Genomic DNA, 25520 nt, shown 5'->3' with positions numbered 1-25520 from the left:
TGTTATTAATTTATAACTGAATATTTTCCATCATGAATTCATGATGGCATGTTATAATCATATAATTGTCACATAATATTTTAATGTGAAAAAATAATTAATTCAAAATTTAAATTTTTTTTAAATTTTTGATGGTAAATTAAATTGTCATTTGTAAATTTATTATTCAATTTTGGCAAGACATTTTTTATTACAGACTTTATGATGGGTATTTCCCATCATAAAGCTATATATTTTTAAAAAAATTATATTATGATTATAATTTCTTTATGAATTCTTGTTTACAAATTTAATTAATTAATAAAAATGAATATTGTCAAAAAAACTAAAAACAATTAATATTAATTAACATCCATTCAATCCAACAAATTAATTTCAAAATAAATACATCTATTATATATCCAATGTCATCACCACCAATACATAATAAAACATCTCAAATTAAAAAGAACCATAAAAAAAAATAAAACAATTGTTAAATTCCAATTAAACTCCAAGAAAAGCAATTCAAATTCCAGCCACCAAGCCAAGTTAGCCAGCAAAACTCCCAAAGATTAATGGAAATACTCCAATAGCAAGACTTCCAGCAGCAATACTACCCTCTTCCAGTGGCAATACTCCAACCACCACATACCCATCAACACTCTAACTCATACCTAGCAACCCACCATCTTCCAACAGCATTGTAATTCCAGCCATATACCTAGTACTGTTTTTATGCTGCAACTGCAGATTATTGCGGGCTGCTTCCCTATAGTTTCCAAAGTAAACATCTTTAGGAAGATGGTCATAGTTCTTCTTAAACATCGAGACATGTGACAACGTGATAAATCAACAATTAGGAATGTTGTGTGCTCGTGTTAAGATGCAACCATCCAAGAGTGTCTAGAAAAGTTCCAGATGATAATCATATTAGAAAAAACTTGTGAAGCCTTTAATAAACAAGCCTACAATGACTGATATTACATTGATTTATCGGTTTACCTAGCCAGAAGCATGGGAAGCAACCAAAAGAGAGATCCTACCTCAATGAAAGGCTCCCTGATATCATCTCACTCAATGCTACTCTCCTGAAACAAATTATATTGCATGATTATAGTTCATGTCAACGTGACAATGCAAAGGGACTATCAAAATAAAGAGTGTGAAATTCTTTTTGCACCAAAATATACTAATGAGATTTTATTCGTCTAATAAGTACTGATCCACTCACATAATTAAGGAAGATTACCATATCAATATTGCTAGGTACATCTTACAGCAGCTATCTCAGGTAATAAACAAACAAAACTGAATGACCTTGCAACAAAATTTAAACCCCTCACCCCCAACCCAATGCCATAAACTCTTCACATTTACATCACAGTTTTAAAACTCTGTGTATGCACATAAGAAACTCAAAACAAAGTGTGTTGCATCTTAGTTGAAACAATTAGAAATTGGATAAAACTATGCATAATTAAAAATAAAAATAAATAATCTCTATCAACATTGACCATTTAAATCGAATATCAGTATACACTGACCTTTTGACTTGTTGTTCCTCTAGTTCTCTTGTTCTGTATATAACATTTACCCCCTGCAAACATATAAGTTATAGTTCATGGCTATGGATATTTGAAAAATAAAAGTGAAAAGTCCTAATTATTACAAGTAATTGAGGAAGCAGATCTCACCGAAATTGACTCAAAGACTTTGGATACAGCAGGAGAGGTAGCCTTCCCCTCCACAAAAAGGAAAAAAATTAGAAATACCAATAACCTTGTGATCCTGCATATGGTCTATTCAAGGCTAGCAAAAGTGCTTGTTGTAATACATATCTAGACAAGGTCAAACCAATAGGAAGAAGAGTACATGAATTGGTGCCAATACCTGAAATTTAGCAAATTTAAAATGATCCAAAAGAAACAAATTCTAAATTTCTCTATTGAGTGGGAAAAAAAACAGAGTAACGTAATTGATCACAGCCTAATTTTGAAACTCCTCAGCCTACAGTATAATTTCTATTGAATTCCATTACATTCAGGGACATCAATTACTACGTACTCCAGATTTATGAATCATAACTCATTCTACAAGTAAATTTAAGAATTTCCTTAGAAAATTATGTTTCATGTATGAGGTATATCATTAAAATATGTTGTACATCAGCACACTTCCATTCCACATCTGCATTTAATGCTTAAGCACATACCAACGTTTAAAACTCCATATATGAGAATAATTGACTAAACGTTAAAAAGAGCAAAAATGAAATAAAATAGTGAAAGTAAAATAGAATATTCATTTGCAAATACTTAGTAAAAAAGAAATTATGGAGTAAATAAAGCTAATAGAAGAAACTTAACTTAATCACAGAAGTGAAACATAATCAAATTTCTTCAACCAAAACAAAAAAGAAAGAAAACACAACTTTGAATATTCAAGAAGCAAGATCTAAAAACTGAAATAGACCCACTAATTACAATCGTCCAAAAATTTAGGAAAATAACTTATGCCAGACAAAGAAAAATAAAAAGGAAAAAAAAAACAAAAACAAAATAATGTGTCTACTTTATAATAAATACAAAAAACAAAAAAGAAACCCATCAAAGATTTAATCTTCACAAACCCATAAAGGGTATGAATCAAACCAAACGAAAATGACAAGAAAAAGGCTCACCTTGGCTTTTAGATCGGCTCCGTAATTAAACTTCCAGTCTTTGAAATAAGAGAAGGAAGGGGTGTTACTCCGGCCAAGAATATCAGTGCAACCACCCGAGGAGGAGGAGGAACGGACAGTGGTGGTGGCAGGGAGGAGGGAGGAGTCAACGTCCATTCCGATCTAAAAGCCAAGGAGATAGAGTGAAACAAAGTGAAGGAGACAGATCGTATTAGAGGCCAAAGTGAAACTAAGCAAGAAGAAATCAAGTATGATGGCAGCGACAGTTGTGAACAGTAGAAGGACGGCAAGAATAAGGGTTTCAGACACAGGGTTTGTGAATGGCGAGAAGGAGGAAGAGAAGTAGCGTTTAGGGATTTTGATTTCTAAGTAGCGTTATAACGTTTAACACTTAGAAAAAAGAAAAAAAGCTTTAAGTTGCTAAAACGGTAGCGTTTTGGTGGTATTTTTTTTAATTATTAAAACACATCTTTTATTTTTTAAATAAAATAATACATCAAATTTAGGTCAAACGTGGTCAAAATTATTTTTCTATCATATTTTTTTAATAGAATAAATTTTTATCATAATTCTATTGTAATTTTATGATAAAAAATAATTTTATCATAAAATTATCATAAATTTATGATAATAAATATTTTTATCATAAGTCCATCATAATTTTGTTCATAATTTTGTTATAATTATATGGTTGGATCATGCTACGGTGCAACTGTGGCACCGTGCCACAGTTGCATCTAACCATTGAATGTAGTTAAATTAGTGGGATCCACTGACATCCAACGGTTAGATGCAACTATGATACGGTGCCAATTGCATCTAAGGTTTGCCCAATTATATGATATATTTATAATTTATCATAAATTATCCGTAATCTATTACTGTTTTCTTGTTGTGCTGCCACATCTTGCAGCGCTCGTATAATTTTTTATTACTTTTCAATTTGATCCACATTTTAGATTACTTATATTTCGTATCATTTGGTGATAGGATTTACTTTATCTATATTTGCTATTTGTGTTAACACGTTGTTGAAATTTATTACGGTTGAATGAGAGGCATGATATCATTCGTTTTCTTCCCTAATTAACTGTTTTCTGACTTCAAATTCTCACATTTATTTGGGCATGATCTGAAGGTTTCTGGAATTGGGTTCTATGTTGGAGCCCGGAAGACCACCCAAGACGGACAAGGCTACTATTTTGAGCGATGTTGTTCGAATGATGGAGCAGTTAAGAACTGAAGCCCAGAAACTGAAGCAATCGACTGAGGATTTGCAAGAAAAGATTAAAGAATTGAAGGTGCGTCCTGGCTTTAATCAGATGTTTTAAAATTTTCTGCATCTATTTGGAGATTTCGCTGTATTATACCTGATCCGAAAAGTAGAGATGTTTATGTAGGGTTTGGATGATCATGTGCAACTTAGTTGCTGTTTATCAATATAGGCTGAGAAGAATGAGCTCCGTGATGAGAAGCAGAGGCTAAAGGCTGATAAAGAGAAGTTGGAACAGCAAGTCAAAGCGATGAGTGCTCCATCAGGGTTTTTGCCTCATCCCTCTTCAATGTCGGCTGCATTTGCTGCCCAAAGCCAGGTTGCTAGTAACAAGCTGGTGCCTTTCATTGATTACCCTGGCGTTGCAATGTGGCAATTCATGCCTCCTGCTGCTGTTGATACATCACAGGATCATGTACTTCGTCCTCCGGTGGCTTAACTTGGACATCTAATTAATATGCCTATGCTGTAAGGTCGTTTATCTGTTTTTTGTCTACTATGTAATGTAATGCTTTGGAAGAACTGAAAAACTTAATGATGTGGATATATTCCATTTATGTTTTGATACCGTATGCAATTGCCTTTTATGTTTTCATTCTCCGTCGCTTCCTTCAAATCTCTCATAGTATTTGCTTACTCAATTACTTTGACTTTCTGTGTGTTTTATGTTGTTTACCATAACAATCAATTCAACGCAATTTGTATCAGATCATTTAAGCAAACTCTATGGTTTACGCCCTGGTTGGCTCTTTTCTCCTCAAAGTCTCAATGTAATTAAACCTTATTCTTTATCTTTTGCATGTCAACGATTAACGTTCTTACTTGGATTGATGAATAATTATTATTTATGTATTACATTTTAGGATGTCTCCGATGCTCAATGGAGAAATTTTCGATCGAATTTAACTATTCTGACTATGGTGTTCGCTCTTTTTGCCATGCTCGCCAATACGTTTAGAACATTTTTTAATTTGAAAGCAAGAAGGATGTCCATTCTTTGGCTTTTCATTTCTTTCATTTACCTATTCTATCTACATGGAGCTTGGTATGTCATTTTTATTATATCTTTCACAATTCTTTTTTGCAAATTTTTGTTGCAATGATGTTGGAATGTTCGTAGTTTATGTAGAGTATCCGGACTCTGCTATTTGGGGTCTCTGTAATGTGTTTCTTTTTTCCCCTACCTCTCTTTAGTTTATCTCTTCTATTATGAATGCTTTAGAGCAATATCTTTTATGTTGCAGGGTAAGAGAGGTTGAATTATTGGTCCTAGTTCTTGAGGAGTATTGGGATTGTAGTACTCGACTTCTGGGTGAGTTTTTCAGATTTTTTCTGTGGAGATGCATGGTCTCAAGAAAGGTTGAATTATTTATTTATTCATTTTTTTGTGTTTTCTGTTGTTTACCTGCTACTTTGATATCCGTGTAATTTTAAGCTTAATTTCGATGTTTTTCCAGTTGTCTTCACTGTAATTTTGGTGTTAAAATATTCTAGTATAATAATGAAATTAGGTCATAGAGTTCGGGCCTGGAGGAGCTTGAAAAATCGATTTCAAAGGTCATTCACGCTCATCTCTGGATAGCTAGCAACTAGCGTGATGGTGGTTTTGTAGTTTTATGTTTACTTGGGTGTTGTTACTGTTTAATTTCTTGGATAATGACACAGTACGGAATTTGTTATTGAACTGGAATTAGAGACGGGTTAGGAGAAAATTAAGGACTAGCATCTTTGTTCCAACCAGAAAGGAATATGATTTTAATTGAATTTTATGCTATTAATTCGTGTTACCATGTCAAAATTCTGATGAGAGCATCTTTTAGTCAGCTATGCCAATTTAGGTTTATTGTCTATTGATCACTTATATGCTGTTTAAGATAGAAGAATGGAATTAAAAAACTGATTGTTCAGTACAAAAAATGTTTAAGATGGGAGCATGATGCTCTGGATTACCTTTAGATTCCAGAGGTATTGTGGGAGCCCATTAGGATCATACAATTGTATGTTATCTGCTTTGAATGTCCTGTTTTTCTTCTGAATAGCTTATAATTTTGTTCTGCATGTGTTCCATGGACTGAAGAGGAGTATATGATGTTTTTAGTTGGTTTGCAGAAGCTGGGGAAAGGTGATTGGAGTGGAATTGCACGCAATTATGTTGTATCTAGAACACCTACTCAAGTTGCCAGCCATGCTCAGAAATATTTTATCAGGCAAAGCAATGTGTCTAGGAGAAAAAGACGATCCAGCCTATTTGATATTGTTGCAGATGAAGTTAGTACTCTCTCTGAAACCTTATTTTTTATTGGTTTTTTGACCTCAAATCTTCTGCAAATGCATGTGCATGTTTTTTGACAGTTAAAAGTCTGGTGGTAAAAAATTCCACTATTTCTGGACAATAGTAATAGTAAATTACTTCAGATGAGAAATTGTCTTTTGGCTAATTTATGGGGATCTGTCACCATGTGCATTTTGTTATTTGTTGGATCTGTCAAAGCAGAAGTTGGTTTCTTCACCTGGGCTTGACTGTTAATGCATGCTCATTTTTGCAATTTTTTATGCTTTTAAAGCCATTCCCCTAATGTTTGTTAACTATTCTTGGTGTGTGTCACTTATGTGCAGCCACTCGACACGCCAGCTGCATCACAGGACTTGTTTTCTGCCAACCATACGCAGGGTGAAACGCAAAGCAACAACCCATTGCCTGCTTCTCCTGCTTTGGATGAAGAATGTGAATCAATGGATTCTACCAACTCCAATGATGGAGAGCCGGCCCCTCCAAAGCCGGAAAACTCATAGTCCTGTATCCCAATGATGTATCATGCTGCTTATGTCTCACAATTCTTTCCATTTACTTATCCATATTGGTCGGCATACAATACAGAGCCAACACAGAAGGAAACACATGAAGTGCTGAAGCCTACATCAGTACATTCAAAGAGTCCTATAAATGTTGATGAACTGGTTGGCATGTCGAAACTGAGTTTGGGAGAATCTATTGGTCAGAATGGTCCATCTTCTCTCTCATTGAAACTTGATGAAGGGTCGTCTAGGCAGTCAGCCTTCTATGCTAATCCAGCCTCTGGCAGCTCTGGAATGAATTCAAGCAGCAGTCCTATTCATGCACTCTAATTTGAATTTTTCTTGAAGTTTAATTGGAATTTAACTATTGATTTATATTTTGGTTTGCTCCTTTTTAATTTGGGATGTTTTATTATCTATTGGTGGTGATGACATGGATACTAGATGTATTTATTTTGAAATTAATTTGTTGAATTTAATGGATGTTAATTAATATTAATTGTTTTTAGTTTTTTTGATGATATCCATTTTTATTAATTAATTTAACTTGTTAACCAGAATTCACAACTAAATTATAATCATAATATAATTTTTTTTAAATATAACTTTATGACGGGAAATATCAATCATAAAGTCTGTCATAAAACATTTCTCCAAAATTAAATAATAAATTTACAAATGACAATTAAATTTTCCATGAAAACTTTAAAAAAGGAGCAAAAATTTAAATAAATTTAAATTTAATTATTTTTATATTAAAATATTGTGTGACAGATATATGACTGTGAAATAACATTATGAATTCATGACGGAAAATATTCTGTCATAAATTAATGACAGTGATATAGATAACGGATGAACTGTCTGTCATGCACCCCCTTTTATAACAGTTATTTCTCATCATCTGTTACTTGTTTTCTTGTAGTGAGGTATAAAAGAACTAGAAAAATAAGGTTTATTTGGTCATGATCACATTTCCCATCTGGAGTTATGTGAAAAGTGTGTGTTTAGTAAAGCCACAAGATAGAAATTCAACTCAGGTAAACATAAAACTAAACAAACCCTGGATTATGTTCATTTAGATATTTGGGGGCCTTCTCATGTTCCATCTCATGGTATGGCAATATACTTCGGTAAAGCGACTAAATGGAAATTCAACTTAGGTAAACATGAAACCAAAAAAACCCTGGATTATGTTCATTTATATATTTGGGGGCCTTCTCAGGTTCCATCTCATGGTAGGCAATATACTTTATTACCTTTATTAATGACTTCTCTGGAAAGTTTTGGGTTTATGTGTTAAAGTAAAAAAGTGAAGCCCTAGATAGGCCTGAAGGAAAACCAAATTGGGAGGAAAGTAAAGAGACTAAGAATAAATAATGGCCTAGAATATTGCAGCAATGATTTTGATGGATTCTGTAAGAACCATGGCATTGTGAGGCACAAGACAATGAGGAACACACCACAACAAAATAGCCTTGCTGAAATGATGAACAGAACTTTGATTTGGAAGGTTAGATGCATGTTGTTTAACTCTAGTCTCTCCAAGCACTTTTGAGCTGAAGTTGTCTCTACTGCTGCATATTTGATTAATAAAAGTCCATCATTAGCTTTGGAGTTTAAAACTTCACAAGAGGTCTGGTTTGGCAAATCACTTGACTTAAGTAATATAAAAATCTTTGGTTGTCCTGCTTATGCCCATATAAGTCAAGGAAAGCTTGAACAAAGGGCTGTTAAAGGTTACTTTATAGGTTAACTTGAAGGCATTAAAAGGTATAAGATTTGGAGTATTGATAAGAAACCTACCAGAACTTTTATTAGTAGAAATGTTGTGTTTAATGAGGAGGCATTGATAACAAAAGTTGAAACTAAGATCACTGCTCCAAATCTAAATGTAAAAAAGGATTCTAAGCTGAAGGTGGAGTCAACTGGTACTCAAGAATTCAAAGAAGAAAAAAAGCAGAGAAACTAAACATATTCAGAGCTAGAAGGCTATGAGCCTACAAGGGACAAGGAAGAACCATCATAATACCAAAAAGATATAGTGTTGCTGATCTCATATCTATGCTTTGGTAGTTGCTGATAATGTAATTGGTGAAGAAACAAAAAAACTTTAAACTGGCCATGAAAAGCAAACATAAGTCAAAATGGATAACAATCATGGAAGAAGAGATAGCCTCCCTGAAGAATAATAACATCTGGATCTTAGTAAGCCTCCCTGAAGAAGAATAACATCTGGATTTTAGTGAAGAAGCCTGCTGACAAGAAACTGGTGGGTTGTAAATGGATTTACAAAGTAAATGATGGAATTTCAGGTGATGAACCAGCTAGGTACAAGGAAAGGCTTGTAGCAAAGGGGTTTACACAAAGAGAATGAGTGGACTTTATTGAAGTCTTTTCACCAATGGTCAAGTACAACTCAATAAGGATTTTATTGTCAATTGCAGCTTACTATGACCTGGAATTGGATCAAATAAACGATAAGGCTGCCTTTCTACATGGCAACCTCAATGAAGATATAATAATGGCACAACTAGAGGGGTTCATTGAAGCTGGAATTGAAAACATGGCATGTTTGCTTAAGAAGAGCTTATATTGGTTAAACAATCACCTAGGCAATGGTACTTAAGGTTTGATGAGTTCATGATCACACATGGATATAGTAGAAGCCAATATGATAGTTGTGTGTTTTATAGGACCCTATCCTCTAGAAATTCCATCTACCTTCTTCTCTATATTAATGACATGCTCATGGCATGCAAACAAAGAGAAGAACTAGAGATGCTTAAGGATAAGTTGAGCTCTGAACTCGAAATGAAGGATTTAAGTCCAGCAACTAGAATACTTGGAATGCATATGATTAGAGATAGGGATTCAAGAACATTATTCCTATCCCAGACAGAATATGTGGAGAAAGTACTCAACAGGTTTAAAATGAAGGACTCTAAGCCAATCTCTACTCCATTGGGTGCTCACTTCAAACTCTCTAAACAACAAGAGCCAAAAGATGATGCTGAGGTTGAGTTCATGAAGAAAATACCTTATTCAAGTGCAGTAGGATGTATCATATATGCTATGGTGTGCTCTAGGCCTGACCTAGCATATGGAATTAGAATAGTAAGTAGGCAAACATCATTGGCATGCTATCAAGATGTTAAGATACCTTAAGCGCACTATTGGACATGGTATTTTATATGGAAGAACTAATAGAGCCTCAAATCATGTAATAAGATACCTATATTCAGATTTAGCAAGTGATTTGGACAAGAGAAGGTCAATTACTGTTTATATTTTCACCTTGTGTGGTGTCGCAGTAAGTTGGAAAGCATCCCTACAGTCAATAGTTGTTTTATCAACAACTGTGGCAAAGTACATAGTTCTCTCAGAAGCCGTGAAGGAGGCAATCTGGTTGAAGGGGTTAGGACAAAATTAAGACTTGAGCAAGGATATGTCTCTATTAGTTATGATAGCTCTAGTGCTATACAATTAAGTAAGAACCCCAAATTATATGAGAGAACAAAACATGTTGATATCAGGCTACACTTCATTAAAGATGAAATTGCTCAAGAAGTGGTGAATGTAGTTAAAATTCCATTTGAACATAATGTTGCAAACATTCTAACAAAGCCCCTGCCATCAGTCAAGTTCAAAGCCTCTTTAAATTTGATGGTGTGGTTAGCTTTTGAGTCAAGCTATGATTGTTAAATAAATGTCTAGATGGAACTTTAACAGAATAAAACTAGGTAGAAAACTGTGAAGCCTGAAGTAGTTATATTCTATTAAGAGTGAATAAGGTGGCGTCCTGAGTTGGCATTAGTGGGGACCATCTACTGTTAAAGTTGTTATTATGTATAATAACTTATTCCTTTTTCTAGATATATAAGAGGAATTCGAGTTGGCAGATAGGGAAACTTAATGATTGATTTTGAGAGTCTTAGTGAGGGAGATCGAAAAATCTAAGTAGGGAAGATTTAATCTCAAGAATCTTATGTAACTCATCTCTTTCTAATAAAGTTTCAAAGCAAAACTTATTTCAATCGTGGATGTAGGCATCTTGTTGCTGAACCACGTTATATGACCTTGTTATTTTTCTTTCTTTCTTTAGTTCTTGCTTGCTCTTGGTCCTGGTTTCATTCAATTTCTGCTTTCTTGGTTTGGTTCTCTCTTGAAGAGGCTTTATTTTTTTGATCAGATTATAACAATGAAAGATTCAATTATATTTCTAGAACATTTAATTCGTCATTTTGTGAGGGAAGGCTAAAAAATCAGATCCACAAAATGGTTAATTTGGTTGTGTATTTTGAAAATAATATGAATGTTATAACATATAACAGTTAGTAAGATCACTTTGATACCAGTTCACTAAAGACATTATGTAATATTCTTGTGTTTGAATTCAATTCTAGATTTTAGTTATGAATTTTCCTAAACAGATTACAAAAGTTTGAGGAAGTTGTATGTACTTGTTCTAGATGGTGTCACAATTAGAGATGGAAGCAAGTTTTTAAAGGCAGTGGGATCATTCCCATCCCTCAAGACTATTTCCCTTAAGTTTAGTAATTTCACAGGAACTGTGAATGGTCAAGGTGAGTTGGTTATAAGGACTAAAATTAAAAGATTAAAAAACATATACACTCACATGCAATCTAATAATGTCATGTGTTTTGTCTTTAGTATATTAAAATTTATGTTTTTCAATCTTTTAATTTGTTTATCATTTGATTAACCTCATTTAAGAAAGGACTAAATAGATATAAAAAAAAAATTTCAATAGAAACGTTGGACAGTTTCACCAACTTGGAAGACTTAGACATTGGACGATTCTTCTCTACATATTAGCCTTCTAGAAAGCATTGTAGCTTTCACTTTGCTAAAACGTTTAAGCATCCAAAATGGTATAGTCGATGGTGCTCTAGGTGATTATGATGAAGGTAAATTTTAAAGTATCGAAGGTTTTTGTGACATTGGTTCGATTACAATTCTTTTCTTTTAATAATTAGATAATTTTTTCTTTAAGTAAAAAGTAATACAGTGTTCACTACAATACGGTGTTGTTATTTAATATGTTGATGATAATTGTGTATTTAATTTTTAATTGCTGTTATATACTGAAGAATAAATGAATTCTATTTCAGGCCTATTTAGATTGCGGAATCTACAAGAGCTACACATGGGGGCAAATGACTTAAGAGGCACGTTACCTTGGTGCTTGGAAAATATTACATCCCTTAAAGTATTAGATCTCTATCTCAATCAACTTACTAGAAATATCTCCTCATCTCCCCTCCTACATCTAATAACATCAATCGAATATCTGGTTCTTTCATATAATCACTTTCAAATCCCATTTTCACTTGAACCATTTTTAATCGCTCAAAACTCAAAGCTATCATTAGCGGAATCAATAAAATATATGTAGAACCCGAATCATCACATTCTATGGCCCCAAAATTTCAATTAGAGTACGTTGAATTATCTGGTTCTGGTATCCATGCTACATTTCCCAAATTCCTTCACAATCACCATGTCTTGGAGTATGTTGATTTCTCTGACAATTACTTGAGGGGAGAATTTCCAAATTGGTTAGAAAATAACACAAAGTTGAGAACACTTGTTCCACGCAATAATTCTTTATGAGGGCCTTTTCGGATGCCAATTCAATCTCATTGGCATTTGGCTACGTTATATGTGTCCAAAAAATTCTTCCAAGGAAACATTCCATTGGAAATTGGAGTATATTTCCCAAGACTGATGTATTTAAATTTGTCTAGAAATGAATTTGATGGTAGTATTCCCTCTTCGATTGGAGATTTGAACTCGTTAAAATTTCTGGACTTATCTCACAACCAATTAACTGGTGAAATCCCTAAACACTTGGCCATAGGTTGCTTCAACTTGGAATATCTTGTGTTGTCGAAAAACAGTCTGCTCGGTCATATATTCTCTAAAAAATTTATTTGAGAAAGTTGGTAAGTTTACACTTGGACGCCAATTATTTCACCGGAACGATTCCAAAAAGTTTGTCTAATTGCTCCCATTTAAAAGGGTTGTATATGAGTGATAACAATCTCTATAGTAACGTTCCAGCATAGTTGGGTAATCTTTCATCATTAGATGATATTATGATGGCCAGAAATCACCTTCGAGGTCCAATTCCATTAAAGTTTTGTCAGCTTAATTATCTTAAAATTTTAGACCTTTCAGAGAACAATATATCTGGGATTTTACAATCTTATTCTGGTCATTCCTTTATCCAGGAAGTTCACCTGTCCAAAAACATGTTACATAGACCACTAAAATATCGTTCATTCTTAAATAAATCTCGTATTTTGACATTAGATCTTAGGTATAATAGCTTTGGTGGTTACATTCCATATTGATTGGAAGGCTTACTTATTTGAGGTACCTTATCTTGGCTAATAATAATCTTGAAGGTGAAGTGCCAATTCAATCGTGCTGGTTGAAGGAGCCGCAGTTGATAGATCTTTCTAATAACAATCTTTTTGGTGAAATTCCTAGTTGCTTAGATAACACTTCGCTTCATAATAATGGCTATAACGATGGTTCATCAACTTCAACTTTAAATCGTGATGTTAGAGGTACTTATTCGGTTGGGTCTTCAACAATGGATAAGGTGGAAAGTCTAATGTTCACAACCAAGGAGACATCTTACTCATACAAGGGAAAACCTCTTAACAAAATGTATGGGATTGATCTTTCTTGCAATAAATTGGTAGGTGAGATTCCTCCACAAATTGGTAAATTGACCAGAGTTCGTGCACTAAACTTGTCCCATAACAATTTGACGGGAGTAATCCCAGTGACTTTTTCAAACTTGAATTAAGTCAAGAGCTTGGATGTTTCATACAACAACTTGAATGGGAAAATCCCTCCCCAGCTCGTTGAGTTAAATGCATTGGCTGTTTCAATGTGGCTGACAATAACTTATCAAGCAAGGTCCCTGAGTGGACTGCACAATTTACAACTTTTAAAGAAGATAGATATTAAGGAAATCCTCTTCTTTGTGGGAAACCATTGCCTGATTGTGATGCTGCAACTGTGCCAGAAGCTTCAAATGAAGAAAATGATAATAGCTTAATTGACATGGACAATTTTTATATCACTTTTACATCATCTTATGTAATTGTGATCTTGTTGTTGAAAATAGCAGCCATGACCATGACCAGTCAACAGCTGACCTCAGTGACACATTGGCATGCCACCTGAGCTACACCTATTTACTAGCTAATGAAAGAAATGAGACAAACTCAATGAGGTGGCAAAACAGTACACAGAGGAATATCAGCACATGGGATAAATGGATGAAGATTCTGGAAGCATTATATCATTGGCTAATGATTCACGGATTGTTTTGTTTTATCTGAAATTGTTATCTTGAGCTAGCTATCATTTTTGTTCTTTTATGTATATATAGATGATGGCCTGTAAACATTATTATTCAAGTTTCATTTCAATACAAACCCTCTGGTTTTCTGCTCTGCTTACTAAAAAAAAGCAATTCCTAAGGAATTTAAGTTGGTATCAGAGCCATCTTTAAAGCTATGGCAAGCAGCAACAACACACAAGCAAATGTGAACCAAAATAATCAGATGGGCAACTTGAATCAAAATGAGAATCAAAACACCCCTCAAAACATTGAACAAAATTCGAGTCACAACACACCTTCACCCACTCAACACATCACCAGCAGCACATATGTATTCACAATTCCCATTAAGCTAAATCAAAACAATTTCATGCTCTGGAGATCACAAGTGATTTCCAGCATTAGAGTAAATGAGCTTGAGGAGTTCATAAATAGCAGCCATATCTGTCTTCCTAGAGTCTTCATAAACCTTGGACAAGATCAAATAATAATTACCACACCTAACCCAGAATACCAAGTCTGGAAGAAGCAGGACCACATCCTCCTAAATTGGTTGTTATCTTTACTTAGTGAGGAAGTTTTAGGCACTGTGGTGGATTGTTCCACCTCTTTTGAGGTGTGGACAACTCTTTCCAATCAATTCGGTGCAAGAACTAGAGCTAGAATCTTACATCTCAGAACACAAATCCAGACCACCAAAAAAGGCTCACTAACCATTCATGAGTATTACTCTAGAATGAAGTCTATATTAAATGCACTTAGGGCTGCAGAGAGTAATATAAGTGATGATGACTTTATCATGTGTGTATTTGCTGGTTTGGGATCAGAATATGATTTAGTTATTGCTAGCATAAATTCAATGCAGGAAAGTCCCTCACATTCTGAAGTCTATGGCATGCTTCTCAGCCAAGAAAACAGAACTGAACATAACCTAAGCTCAGGGACTATAGAGGCAAACTATGCACAAATGAGAAATGGGAAAAGGAATTAGAACAACCAGAATAGGGCTGGAAATCAATACCAACCTGGCATAGTTTTTAGAACCCCTGGCAATGGTTCTGGTAATGGTCAAGGAAATCAGAACTCTCATGACAAAGGGAAAGGCAAAGTTGTGAGTGATGATGATGGTTCAAATCCAAAGGGGCCTTGTCAAATTTACTGGAAAATGGGACATACAGCTACTAATTGCTGGCACAGATTCAAAAAGAATTATGTGCCACAACCAAGCCAAAAGAAATAACCAAGAGGTGCATATGTGGCTGCAACTGATGGCCAAAGCAGTGGAGCCTGGTACTTGGACAGTGGTGCCACAAACCATGTGACAAATGCCCTTGGCAACATAAACATCAACTCTGAGTATCAAGGTAATGAAAAGTTAACTGTTGGAAATGGTGAAAAACTCTTGATCTCTCATGTTGGTAACTTTGTACTTTCCACTTCAAATCCACATAAACACATTGCCTTGAATGACATATTATATGTGCCAAGCATCACTAAAAATCTCATTAGCATTTCCAGATTATTGCATGATAATGATATTGATATTAAATTTCAAAAATCTATGTGTTTTATCAAGGACAAGAGACAAGGGAAAATTCTGGTGAAATAAGTGGCTAGAGAGGGGCTTTATGAGCTATTGTGCTTGCCTACTCACCTGAGTGGGAACAAAACTCCTTATGCTGCTGTTTTATCTTTTTCTTTCATGCCTAAGTCAATAAATTGCATCAGCAATCCAATGTCTATGCTGTCGTTTAATTTGAGTAGTGTTAAGTTAGCAAATGTTTGTGTTGAGTCCTCTTAAATTTATAGATCAAGCAATGATGCTTTCAAAGACATTGATCTCTAGCATCTCAGACTAGGGCACCCAAATGAGTCTGCTCTGAAAAGCACCTTGTTGTCTTGTAATCAGTTCAAATTAAATAAGAATTTTGTTCCTTCATTTTGTTGTGCATGTCAGTATGGAAAACAATCTAAACAAAACTTCAAAAGCACAGAAACTAAAACCAGCAAGGCTTTAGAATTGATTCATGCTGACTTATTGGGACTAGCACCACTTCCCTTAAGTCATGGATATAGATATTACATATCTTTTGTGGATGACATGACAAGATACACCTGGCTGTTTCCCTTGACAACAAAATCCCAAGCTCAAAATACATTCATCACCTTCAAAAGTCAAATTGAAAACCAATTGAATCTGAAAATTAAAGCATTACAGACAGACATGGGAGGAGAGTTTAAACCATTCAAACCATGACAAAGAGGGCATAGCATTGAGACAATCATGTCCATATCTACATGAACAAAATGGCAAGGTTGAGAGAAAACACAAACATGCGATAGAAACTGGGCTCACATTGCTAGCACAAGCTAAAATGCCATTAAAATTCTGGCAAGAAGCTTTCACTTATGCCACCTACATTATCAACAGATTAGCCTCACCTGTTATTGGAAATAAAACCCCCTTTGAACTGCTTTACCATTACAAACCAAATTACTCATAAATCAAAGTATTTGGGTGTGAATGCTATCCATTTTTGAGACCATATAACAAACACAAGTTTGATTTCCATACTGCCAAATGCACACTACTAGGGATAAGCATAACTCACAAGGGATATGTTTGCATGCATCACTCAGGTAGAATATATATATCTGCAAGTGTCAAATTCAATGAAAGCTCATTTCCTTTTTCTAATGACTCCAAGTTCAGTAGACAAAAGTCCACAAGTCAGAGTGATTTCATTACTCTTTTAGAAAAATTTCAGGTCGTGTCATTCTCCCTTGATACTCCTCAAAACACTCAGTCAGCAGCCGATCAAAGCCACTCTTTTGAAGCTCCTGAAACTTCATAACAATCCCAGAACCTTGACTAAGGTAAGACATAACAGAATTTGAACACTGATATGATATTAAATAATCAATTATCCTCACCTCATTCAAATCACCAGCCTCAAGCAAATGACCAACCTTCATCCCTTATCACAGCACCCAACACAAAAGGAGATGCACCATCACATCCTATGGTAACAAGATCTAAGGCAGGGATCTTTAAACTAAAATTGTACCAAATCTCTACTCAACCACAGACATCATTACCCTCAAACACCTCAGAAGCTTTAAAAGAACCAAACTGGAAAAAAGCAATGGAAGATGAATACAATGCCTTGATAAAAAATGAAACATGGACCTTGGTACTAAATGACTCAAGTTCTAGGCTGATTGGAAATAAATGGGTGTACAGAGTTAAAGAGAATCTAGATGGAACCATAAAAAAATATAAGGCCAGATTAGTAGTGAAGGGGTTTTTGCAGATTCCATGGATTGATTTCACAAAGACTTTCAGCCCAGTTGTTAAGGCTGCAACAATCAGAATCATCCTTACTTTGGCAGTAAACAATGACTGGATGCTGAGGCAGGTAGATATAAACAATGCCTTCTTGAATGGTGAGTTGATAGAAATGGTTTACATGCTACAGCTTGAACCTTTTGCGGACAAAAGCAAGCCGAATCACATATGCAGATTAAAGAAAGCATTGTATGGTTTGAGACAAGCCCCCAAGGCATAGTTTGACAAACTAAAGGGTGCCTTAAACTCTTGGGGATTTGAAAACTCCAAGTGTGATACCTCATTATTCTACAGAAGAACTAAATCTGAGATAGTTATACTGCTTATTTATGTCGACGACATCATTATTACTGGTGACAACAGTGGCAGTATTGAAGAGCTGGTCAGTAATTTAAATAGGACCTTTGCCTCAAAGGATTTAGAAAAGCTAAACTTTTTTCTAGGGATTCAGGTGAACAAAAATCAAAATGCTATTCTACTGTCTCAAACCAAGTATATACAAGATTTGCTTGCCAAAACAGAAATGAGTAATTGTAAAGGAATTGAATCACCTTTCAGTACTACAGAAAAGCTGAAGAAGAATGAAGGAGAAAAGTTTCATGATCCCACACTGTATCGAAGTGTTATAGGTAGCCTGCAGTATGCAATACTCACAAGAACTGAGCTTGCTTATTCAGTGAACAAGCTTAGCCAATACATGTCTGATCCTAGGCAACCTCACTGGATAGCATGCAAAAGAATATTAAGGTATCTCAAAAACACCATAAACATGTGTCTGAAATTCAAAAAGTCAGAGTACTTTGATCTAACAGCTTACACAGATGCAGATTGGGCAAATGATTTGGATTATAGGAGGTCTATCAGTGGCTATTGTGTATTTCTGGGTGGAAATCTCATTGCTTGGAGTTCAAGAAAGCAAGGTTTAGTTGCTAGATCTACAGCTGAATCAGAATACAGAGCAATGACCCTTTGTACTACGGAACTTACATGGATTAGCTCCTTACTAAGTGAACTAAAAATAGAGATACAAAGAACACCAACAATCTTAAGTGATAGCACAAGTGCAGCTGCAATAGCCACCAATCCAGTCTTTCACTCAAAAACTAAGCATTTTGAGATAGACCTACACTTTATCAGGGACAAGGTAGCTAGAGGTGAAATGGAAATTAGCTTTGTTGCAGGCAGAGATCAAATAGCCGATGTTCTAACTAAGCCATTACCTTATTACAAATTCAGCTGCTTCAAAAGTAAACTCAAGGTATTTGACAAAACCTTGTGTTTGAGAGAGGGTGTTGAAAACTCAAGGTATTTGACAAAACCTTGTGTTTGAGAGAGGGTGTTGAAAATAGCAGCCATGACCATGACCAGTCAACAGCTGATCTCAGTGACACATTGGCATGCCACCTGAGCTTCACCTATTTACCAGCTAATGAAAGAAATGAGACAAACTTGAAATACTAGCTAGGCAACCCAAGAGGGGGGGTGAATTGGAATTTTAAAAATTATCCTAAGCAAACCACACAACAATTCAATCTAATGCCTTAATCAATTCGAAAACAATAAATTCAATGAAACACAATATTAAAAGAGTAAGGGAAGAGAAAACGAACACAAGAATTTTTACGTGGTTCGGCTATCCCCGCCTACGTCCACGCCTCCAAGCTCACCCGGCTTGAGGATTTCACTATCCAAGCCTCCCAAGGCTTCAAATGTTTACAATTGACTTCCAAGGTATCAATGAACCTTTACAACAAGAGATTATATCCCCAATCTCTTCACCCCAAGTGTTTCCCACACTTGTACACTCACAAATTGATGAGAAATGATAAATACAACAATAAATCTCTCTTTAAGAGTGGATATACAAATTGAAGAACAAAGATGATTTAATGAATGATGATTCACGAAGTTGAAGCTCAATATATGTTGTGTGCACTTGTTCTTGCTTGTTGGAGATTGTTGGAGAGCTTCAAAATAAGTTGGATTTGAGTTCTTATAGCTTGAGCTCGAAAACTAGCCGTTACTCACATTCTGGGCTATCCGGTTTGCCGTTTTATGGAATCCGGTAAGCCGGATTTATGTTACCGTTAAGGCAAAATTCAAAATTTTGCCTAACCGGCTTGCCGGATTCGGAATCCGGTAAGCTGTTTTCGTTCTGGTGCTTACTGCCCCGAATTCGGCCTGCCGTTTATCAGTATCCGGTAAGCCGCTTGCTACAGTAACTGCTACAGTAAAATATTTCTCGAAATTTATAGTTTGACCCCAAAACTTTATAAAACTATAGTATGGACCAAAACGTTATAAAAGTTTGCAAATAGGTCCAATTTCAGAATTTTAAATAATGCTTTCTCAATCCCACAACTTTCTGAAATTATGACTTCGCCCAAACTTTATGAAATTATAAAATAGCCCAAAAACATTTAAATAGTTTCAAATAGGTCCAAATCCGAAATTTCAAGCACTACTTGTTTATTTTAAAGTTTTCAAAATTCTTTCAATTAAACCATAAACTTTGAAAAACAACCAATTTCATAAAATCATTTTTCCATTAAATATGAAACATTTATAATGTGAAAATAATGATTTATTTAAAAAGAATAAAAACAATCAATTTCATAAAATCATTTTTCCATTAAATATAAAACCTTTATAATGTAAAAATAATGATTTTATTTAAAAAGAATATTAAATAATTTGGGCTTAAAAAATTAATCATTCTTAATCTTGTTTGTTATCATCAAAATCAATATCATGGAAACATATATGTTAACAAAACTCAATGAGGTGGCAAAATAATTACACAGAGGAATATCAGCACATGGGATGAATGGATGAAGATTCTGGAAGCATTATATTATTGGCTAATGATTCACGGATTGTTTTGTTTTATCTGAAATTGTTATCCTTAGCTAGCTATCATTTTTGTTCTTTTATGTATGTATAGACAATGGCCGGTAAACATTATTATTCAAGTTTCATTTCAATACAAAACCTCTGGTTTTCTGCTCTGTTTGCTAAAGAAAAGCAATTCCTAAGGAATTTAAATCTTGTCCATCATTGGAGTCTTGTATGTGAATCCTTATCTTATTGAAAAGTGGATGACGTTCTCTTTCTACTTTATTGTCGACAATCGTATTCCCACAAGATTCTATCATGCATGTATGTAGTTGTATTATCTCCTTGTTTGAAGTTTTTAAGTTTTTTTTTTCCAAATGATGTAGCAACTCAATAAATGTATTAATTTAATGCTAATTGTCCAACAATATTAAGCTCTGCGTGTAATAGATCTGTACTGTATTGGATTTTGGGTTTCTACTTCTACAAACTAATCTTATGTTTACTCAATGAACGGAAATTAATGAAAGTGGAGATTGCACATGATCCAAGAAAGCCAACTATCTGGAAAAAAAGCTCAGGTGAAATGGTCAGTGAATCGTGTAACATATCTACGGAACTGGTAGCTAAAATTGATGGTTATGGAAGCTCAATCCATAAACAAAAGCAACTATTATTTCCTCTAATAAAAATTAGAAGATTGACAACTATATTGAATATTGTCAATTAACCTCTTCTAAACCAGAACCAGCAATATTGATAAGTATGAATCATATTTCATAGTTAATATGGACTTAACATAAACAAAAGTGACATCTCACAAATGCTTATGTGTGAAATATGGAAAGAAGAGGGCAAACCCCTAGACAAACTTTTCACCGAAGTTTAATTATACTACAATCTTATAAATCAACCGATCATCTAGTATATTTGGTGGGAAATCTGCACTTAGGGCCAGTTTGGTAGTGTTGCAGCTTTTAAAATAATTGTTGTTAGCTGTGTTGTAGAAATAATCAGCTGTGAAGATAATCAGTTAAGTGTTTGGTAAATTTTATTTTCAAAAGTATTGTGAATTTTGAAAGCAGTTATGAGTGTTTGGTAAATCTTATTGTTAAACTGGTGTAAGAAAATAAATGACTAAAATGTACATAATGTAGGATGAAATTTACTTATACATATAAAAATGTACACGTACAATATCTCATTGAATCAAACAATTTGTTTTTTATAAAAATGTGGAATTGGCGTATTAATTTCTTGCCAAGCAGCATAAACGTAGCACTTTCTATAGTTTTGTGCCATGTATCTTTAGTTACACAAACTATTCTTATGGAGAAAACGTTAATTATAATGAAAATTTATTAAAATATTAATTGTATTTCCAATTTAAATAAGAATAATTTCGGGTTTAAGTAATAATTGTAAGAATATTTATGAAATTATATTAAAGGATAAAATTGATTCTCAAAATCAGAATCTAAAAGTTACTCTTTCTTTGCTTTTCAAAATCAGCTGTAGGAGGAGCTGATTCTAGCAAAAGTAATTTTGATTTTTTTTTTACCAAACACCAAAATTAACTTTTAAATTTTTAAAATCACTTTTAACCCTTCCAAAAGCAATCCCAAACGGGACCTTAATCTATACTTTTAGAATAAAAGATAAAAATAAATCTCGTGGGACTCGAACTCACGCCTTCAAATTTAATTATTAACTTTACTAATATTAGTAATAAAAAAATATATAATATATTTCAAAATACCCTCGGATACCCGCTGCCACCTGCCTGCATATATACATACCAAATTCGCAACGAAAAATGTTGAAAATTTCTTGATGATATTGAGGCTTCAATTGGAAAAGGGTGTAATAGTAAATACATGTCACTGGACCGCAGGAGAAAAAAGGAAAAAAAGGACGACACGTAATCGAAGATTATATCATCGAGGCTTTCATTGTTAAATAGTAAAATTGTAGTTTGGAAAACGCGTTTCAATGGGCTTTAGAACTTGGGCTGATAAAAAATTGAGAACCTCATAAATAGCCCACATTTTGGTGTGGACGCATTTTTTTATGGGGAAAAAATAAGAAGCAAACTCCCTCTCAATTTTTTAAATGAAGTTTTTTTTTTCATGAAAATTATCTCAAATCTCAATTACTCTTATTATTTCCCTCTATCTTCTTCATAGCCAATCACCATGAAACTTATAATAATAGTAAAATAAAACAAAAAAAAGCATGAATCATGGTAGATTCATTGGCATGAAAAAGAACCAACATGAAACTTGATGGATTCACAAGGATGAAACATGCATATTTGCCTATATTTATTAATGTCTTCACTAACTAAGCATTTTTTTTCAACTAACTAAGCTTCTTTTTTTTTTTTTTTCATCCGAAGGTTCTTTGCTTCATTTGTTAATTTGATTACATGGGATTTGAAAACTTTTACCAAGAATAGACTTTAATTTAATTCAATTAATATATATATTTTTAACACTAGATCAATATCATGTCAATATACAATAAAATATATATATATATATGTTCACTATCCTTTTGGAGCTATCTCTACTCCGCCATAAGTGTCTATCTGCAGCTCCAAATTACTGAATTAGTATGATAAGCACTTAATGAGCTACTATCCCGACGTAAAAAATTAAAATAAAGTACAGAATATTGACAAATATTTTATGAATTGAAATTGATCAACAATAAATAAACCCTAATGGAAGATTAGTTGGTTTATTATTACCATTTGAAAAGTTCCTAACAACCTTCAAATAGCAATTTGTGTAGGGATTTGTTCGGTACACCTCCTTTTACACAAAATTATGAATGAAATCTGAGCGATTGAATCTTTTTATAACAACAAGTTTAATAGATGAGATTGTCAATTTGGGATTGCAATGGCTGATTAAATAAGTTATTTTATTGTGTGGATAAAGTAAGTTATTGATTATAAAAGCTGTTTAGTGTTAGATAAATAGTATTATTGCAATTGTTGTGAGCTTGAAAAACAGAGTACATGAATTTGGTAAACTTTGTTATGAAAGTTTTTTTTTATTATATAGTGAGTAAAATAGACATAAGTTTAAATTATCTTTTATTTTTTGAGTATGCTAAATAAATTGTTTAAATGTGTCTTTTTAAAAAAATTCACATAAAACTGTACAAGGTCATGGTTACTTTTCATGTGAAATTATTCATAATTCAAGGAAAATTTACATAATCATATACAAGTCTTAATGATTCTAATAATAGAAAATGAAAGTAAAATACAAAAAATATGAAATTACTAAATCAAAATTTTGATTCTGGAGAGAACATACATTAGTTGTGTGGTAATATGATATCTAATAATTTATAATTATTAGGGTTTATGAAAATATAAGCATAATTGTTTTTTTTTTAAAATTATTAAGATTATAATATAAACTTTAGAAAGGTGTGGTGGCCTGTTTCATAAGTTGCTTATAAAAAGCAACCCTTAAAGTTTTAAAAGCTACTGTCAAAATAAACAAAAAATAAAACAAACAACTTTTACAAAAATTTATCAAACATTATCTTTTTATAAAAAGTTATAAAATAAACAATTTATTGAATTTCAATTTTAATTAGGGGTGGGCAAAAAAACCGTAGTGTTAAAAAAACCGAACCGAACCGACGGTTTTTTCTAATTCGGTTCGGTTTTTATTTTTTAAAAAAACCGAATATACCGTTTGTAAAAAAAACCGAAATGTCGGTTCGGTATTCGGTTCACTTAGCTGAACCGAAAAACCGAACCGAAAAACCGAATTATTTTTTGATTTTATTCAAATCAAACATGTGTTAATAATTTTATTCAAATCAAACATGTGTTAATAATTTTATTCAAATCAAACATGATTTTATTCAAATCAAACATGTGTTATTTCTCTTTATAACATTATGATTATGTTTATATAGATGGAGTATTGGAGTTTGGTTATATATTTTGAAATTTTAATATTTCATATTTTGGGAGTATCTTATTAATAGTTAGTAAGATATTAGTGATAAAATGTGTTTTGAATACTTTGTATTTATTGTTAATATTTGTAATAAAATTAGGATAAATTAATTGTTGAAAAAAATTATTACATTCATGAGGTCCAATGGGCTAAAAAATTAAAAATTAAAAATTGGCCCAATAGGCCCAGAACCGAAAAAACCGAACCGAACCGAACCGATCCGAAAAGAACCGTTTGAGTTCGGTTCTTATTCGGTTCTTTTAATAAAATAACCGATTTAAATCGGTTCTACTTAATTTCGAACCGAACCGAACCGAACCGTGCCCACCCCTAATTTTAATTCCAAACAAGGTTCTATATGTATTATAATTATATTTTCTTCTTCTCTCCTCCTACTTTTTCTCCAAAAATTATTGTTGTGATCAATTGATCATATATTTTCTCTCCAATAATTAAACCGGGGAATAATATTCAGAAATCGTTGATTGAACCAAGATACATTTCTTTTGAAGGAAGCATGTAAATAATATTCAGAAGGCGGTGATTGAAGCAAGTGAAATGTGCTAAAATAAGGAAGGATGAATAATTAATTGAGTTGATTCATTAACCGCTTGATAACCGAACAATTTATGCAATATTCAAGGCATCAAAGTTTTATTTTGACACGAAAACAAAAGCGCATTAAATTATTTTGACAAATACGACGGCAAAAGAAATTGTCTTATATTGCCGATGAACCCATGTAGTTAAAAGTAAGCATATATAGCTGGCACTAGGGATGACAAAATCCGGGTCCGGGTCTGGGTTTCGCCTTCCCGGTTCCGAACCCGAATCATAATTTTTAATACCGGATCCGGATGTAAACTCGGATATTTTTCTTCCGGGTTCGGCCCGGGTTAAACCCTGAAAAATCTGGGTTTATAACCCGGATGATTGCTAAAGAGAAGCAGCTTTCCATCTCTTTCTTGCTCTTTCTTTCCATTTCTTTCTTCCTCTTTCTTCAGTGAATTCCTTTCTAATCCGTAATCTATTAACACCAATAATGGAAAATTAAAAAAAAAAGAAATAAAACCCAAGATACCGGAGCACACAAATTCAATTATCAAACATAATCATGATGTCTTGATGATGATGATGACAAATTGGGCTTTGTGGGGTTAGGTCAAGAAAAGGGGAGAGCATAAATGGCGGCTGAAGTTTTTTTTTTTTTTTTTTTCCAAATAGCAAAT

The 25520-nt window shown here is 33.6% G+C and overlaps 3 protein-coding genes and 1 pseudogene across 14 annotated transcripts; 3 read left to right on the top strand and 1 right to left on the bottom strand.

The window, feature by feature from the left end:
• Positions 1–373: 373 nt before the first annotated feature.
• LOC102629859 (glycosyltransferase-like At3g57200) lies at positions 374–3053 on the bottom strand. Of its 12 annotated transcripts, none has more exons than XR_008051781.1 (5): positions 2663–3052; positions 1677–1872; positions 1527–1579; positions 985–1070; positions 374–751 (listed from the first exon to the last, which is right to left on the bottom strand). XR_008051781.1 is itself a non-coding variant. In XM_052433735.1 (5 exons), the coding sequence occupies exons 1-4, from the start codon at positions 2816–2818 to the stop codon at positions 1022–1024; spliced, it is 363 nt and encodes a 120-aa protein (XP_052289695.1). In that variant the 5' UTR covers positions 2819–3052; the 3' UTR covers positions 374–751; positions 985–1021. The 12 variants fall into 12 exon arrangements, 7 of the variants coding, with proteins under 7 accessions (XP_052289695.1, XP_052289692.1, XP_052289694.1 ...); XR_008051782.1 differs by having other exon boundaries at positions 1677–1820; XR_008051784.1 differs by having other exon boundaries at positions 1677–1693.
• A 545-nt stretch (positions 3054–3598) lies between these two features.
• On the top strand, positions 3599–4507 carry LOC127899974 (transcription factor ILR3-like). Its single transcript, XM_052434163.1, has 2 exons — positions 3599–3963; positions 4108–4507. The coding sequence occupies exons 1-2, from the start codon at positions 3820–3822 to the stop codon at positions 4372–4374; spliced, it is 411 nt and encodes a 136-aa protein (XP_052290123.1). The 5' UTR covers positions 3599–3819; the 3' UTR covers positions 4375–4507.
• LOC102614904 (transcription factor KUA1-like) lies at positions 4259–7230 on the top strand (annotated as a pseudogene).
• A 2252-nt stretch (positions 7231–9482) lies between these two features.
• On the top strand, positions 9483–13575 carry LOC127899845 (receptor-like protein 15). Its single transcript, XM_052433979.1, has 3 exons — positions 9483–9792; positions 11165–11317; positions 13166–13575. The coding sequence occupies exons 1-3, from the start codon at positions 9483–9485 to the stop codon at positions 13573–13575; spliced, it is 873 nt and encodes a 290-aa protein (XP_052289939.1).
• The last annotated feature ends 11945 nt before the right edge of the window (positions 13576–25520 follow it).

The sequence above is a fragment of the Citrus sinensis genome, chromosome 9, assembly GCF_022201045.2.
Source record: "Citrus sinensis cultivar Valencia sweet orange chromosome 9, DVS_A1.0, whole genome shotgun sequence".
Classification (NCBI taxonomy): domain Eukaryota; kingdom Viridiplantae; phylum Streptophyta; class Magnoliopsida; order Sapindales; family Rutaceae; genus Citrus; species Citrus sinensis.
Note: the sequence above shows the minus strand (reverse complement) of the source record. Positions and strands in the feature narration are given on the sequence as shown.

Bases quoted from the DNA above. Each gene is read 5' to 3' on its own strand.
- LOC102629859 (XM_052433732.1), bottom strand. From the start codon at position 2,818: ATGGACGTTGACTCCTCCCTCCTCCCTGCCACCACCACTGTCCGTTCC. The intron at 1,782-2,662 runs GTGAGCCTTTTT...AGCCTTGAATAG, and splicing joins GAGCCGATCTAAAAGCCAAG to ACCATATGCAGGATCACAAG. The intron at 1,580-1,676 runs GTGAGATCTGCT...ATATGTTTGCAG, and splicing joins AAGTCTTTGAGTCAATTTCG to GGGGTAAATGTTATATACAG.
- LOC127899974 (XM_052434163.1), top strand. From the start codon at position 3,820: ATGTTGGAGCCCGGAAGACCACCCAAGACGGACAAGGCTACTATTTTG. The intron at 3,964-4,107 runs GTGCGTCCTGGC...TTATCAATATAG, and splicing joins AAAAGATTAAAGAATTGAAG to GCTGAGAAGAATGAGCTCCG.
- LOC127899845 (XM_052433979.1), top strand. From the start codon at position 9,483: ATGGCATGCAAACAAAGAGAAGAACTAGAGATGCTTAAGGATAAGTTG. The intron at 9,793-11,164 runs GTATCATATATG...TTTCCTAAACAG, and splicing joins TTATTCAAGTGCAGTAGGAT to ATTACAAAAGTTTGAGGAAG. The intron at 11,318-13,165 runs GTGAGTTGGTTA...ATAATCTTGAAG, and splicing joins AGGAACTGTGAATGGTCAAG to GTGAAGTGCCAATTCAATCG.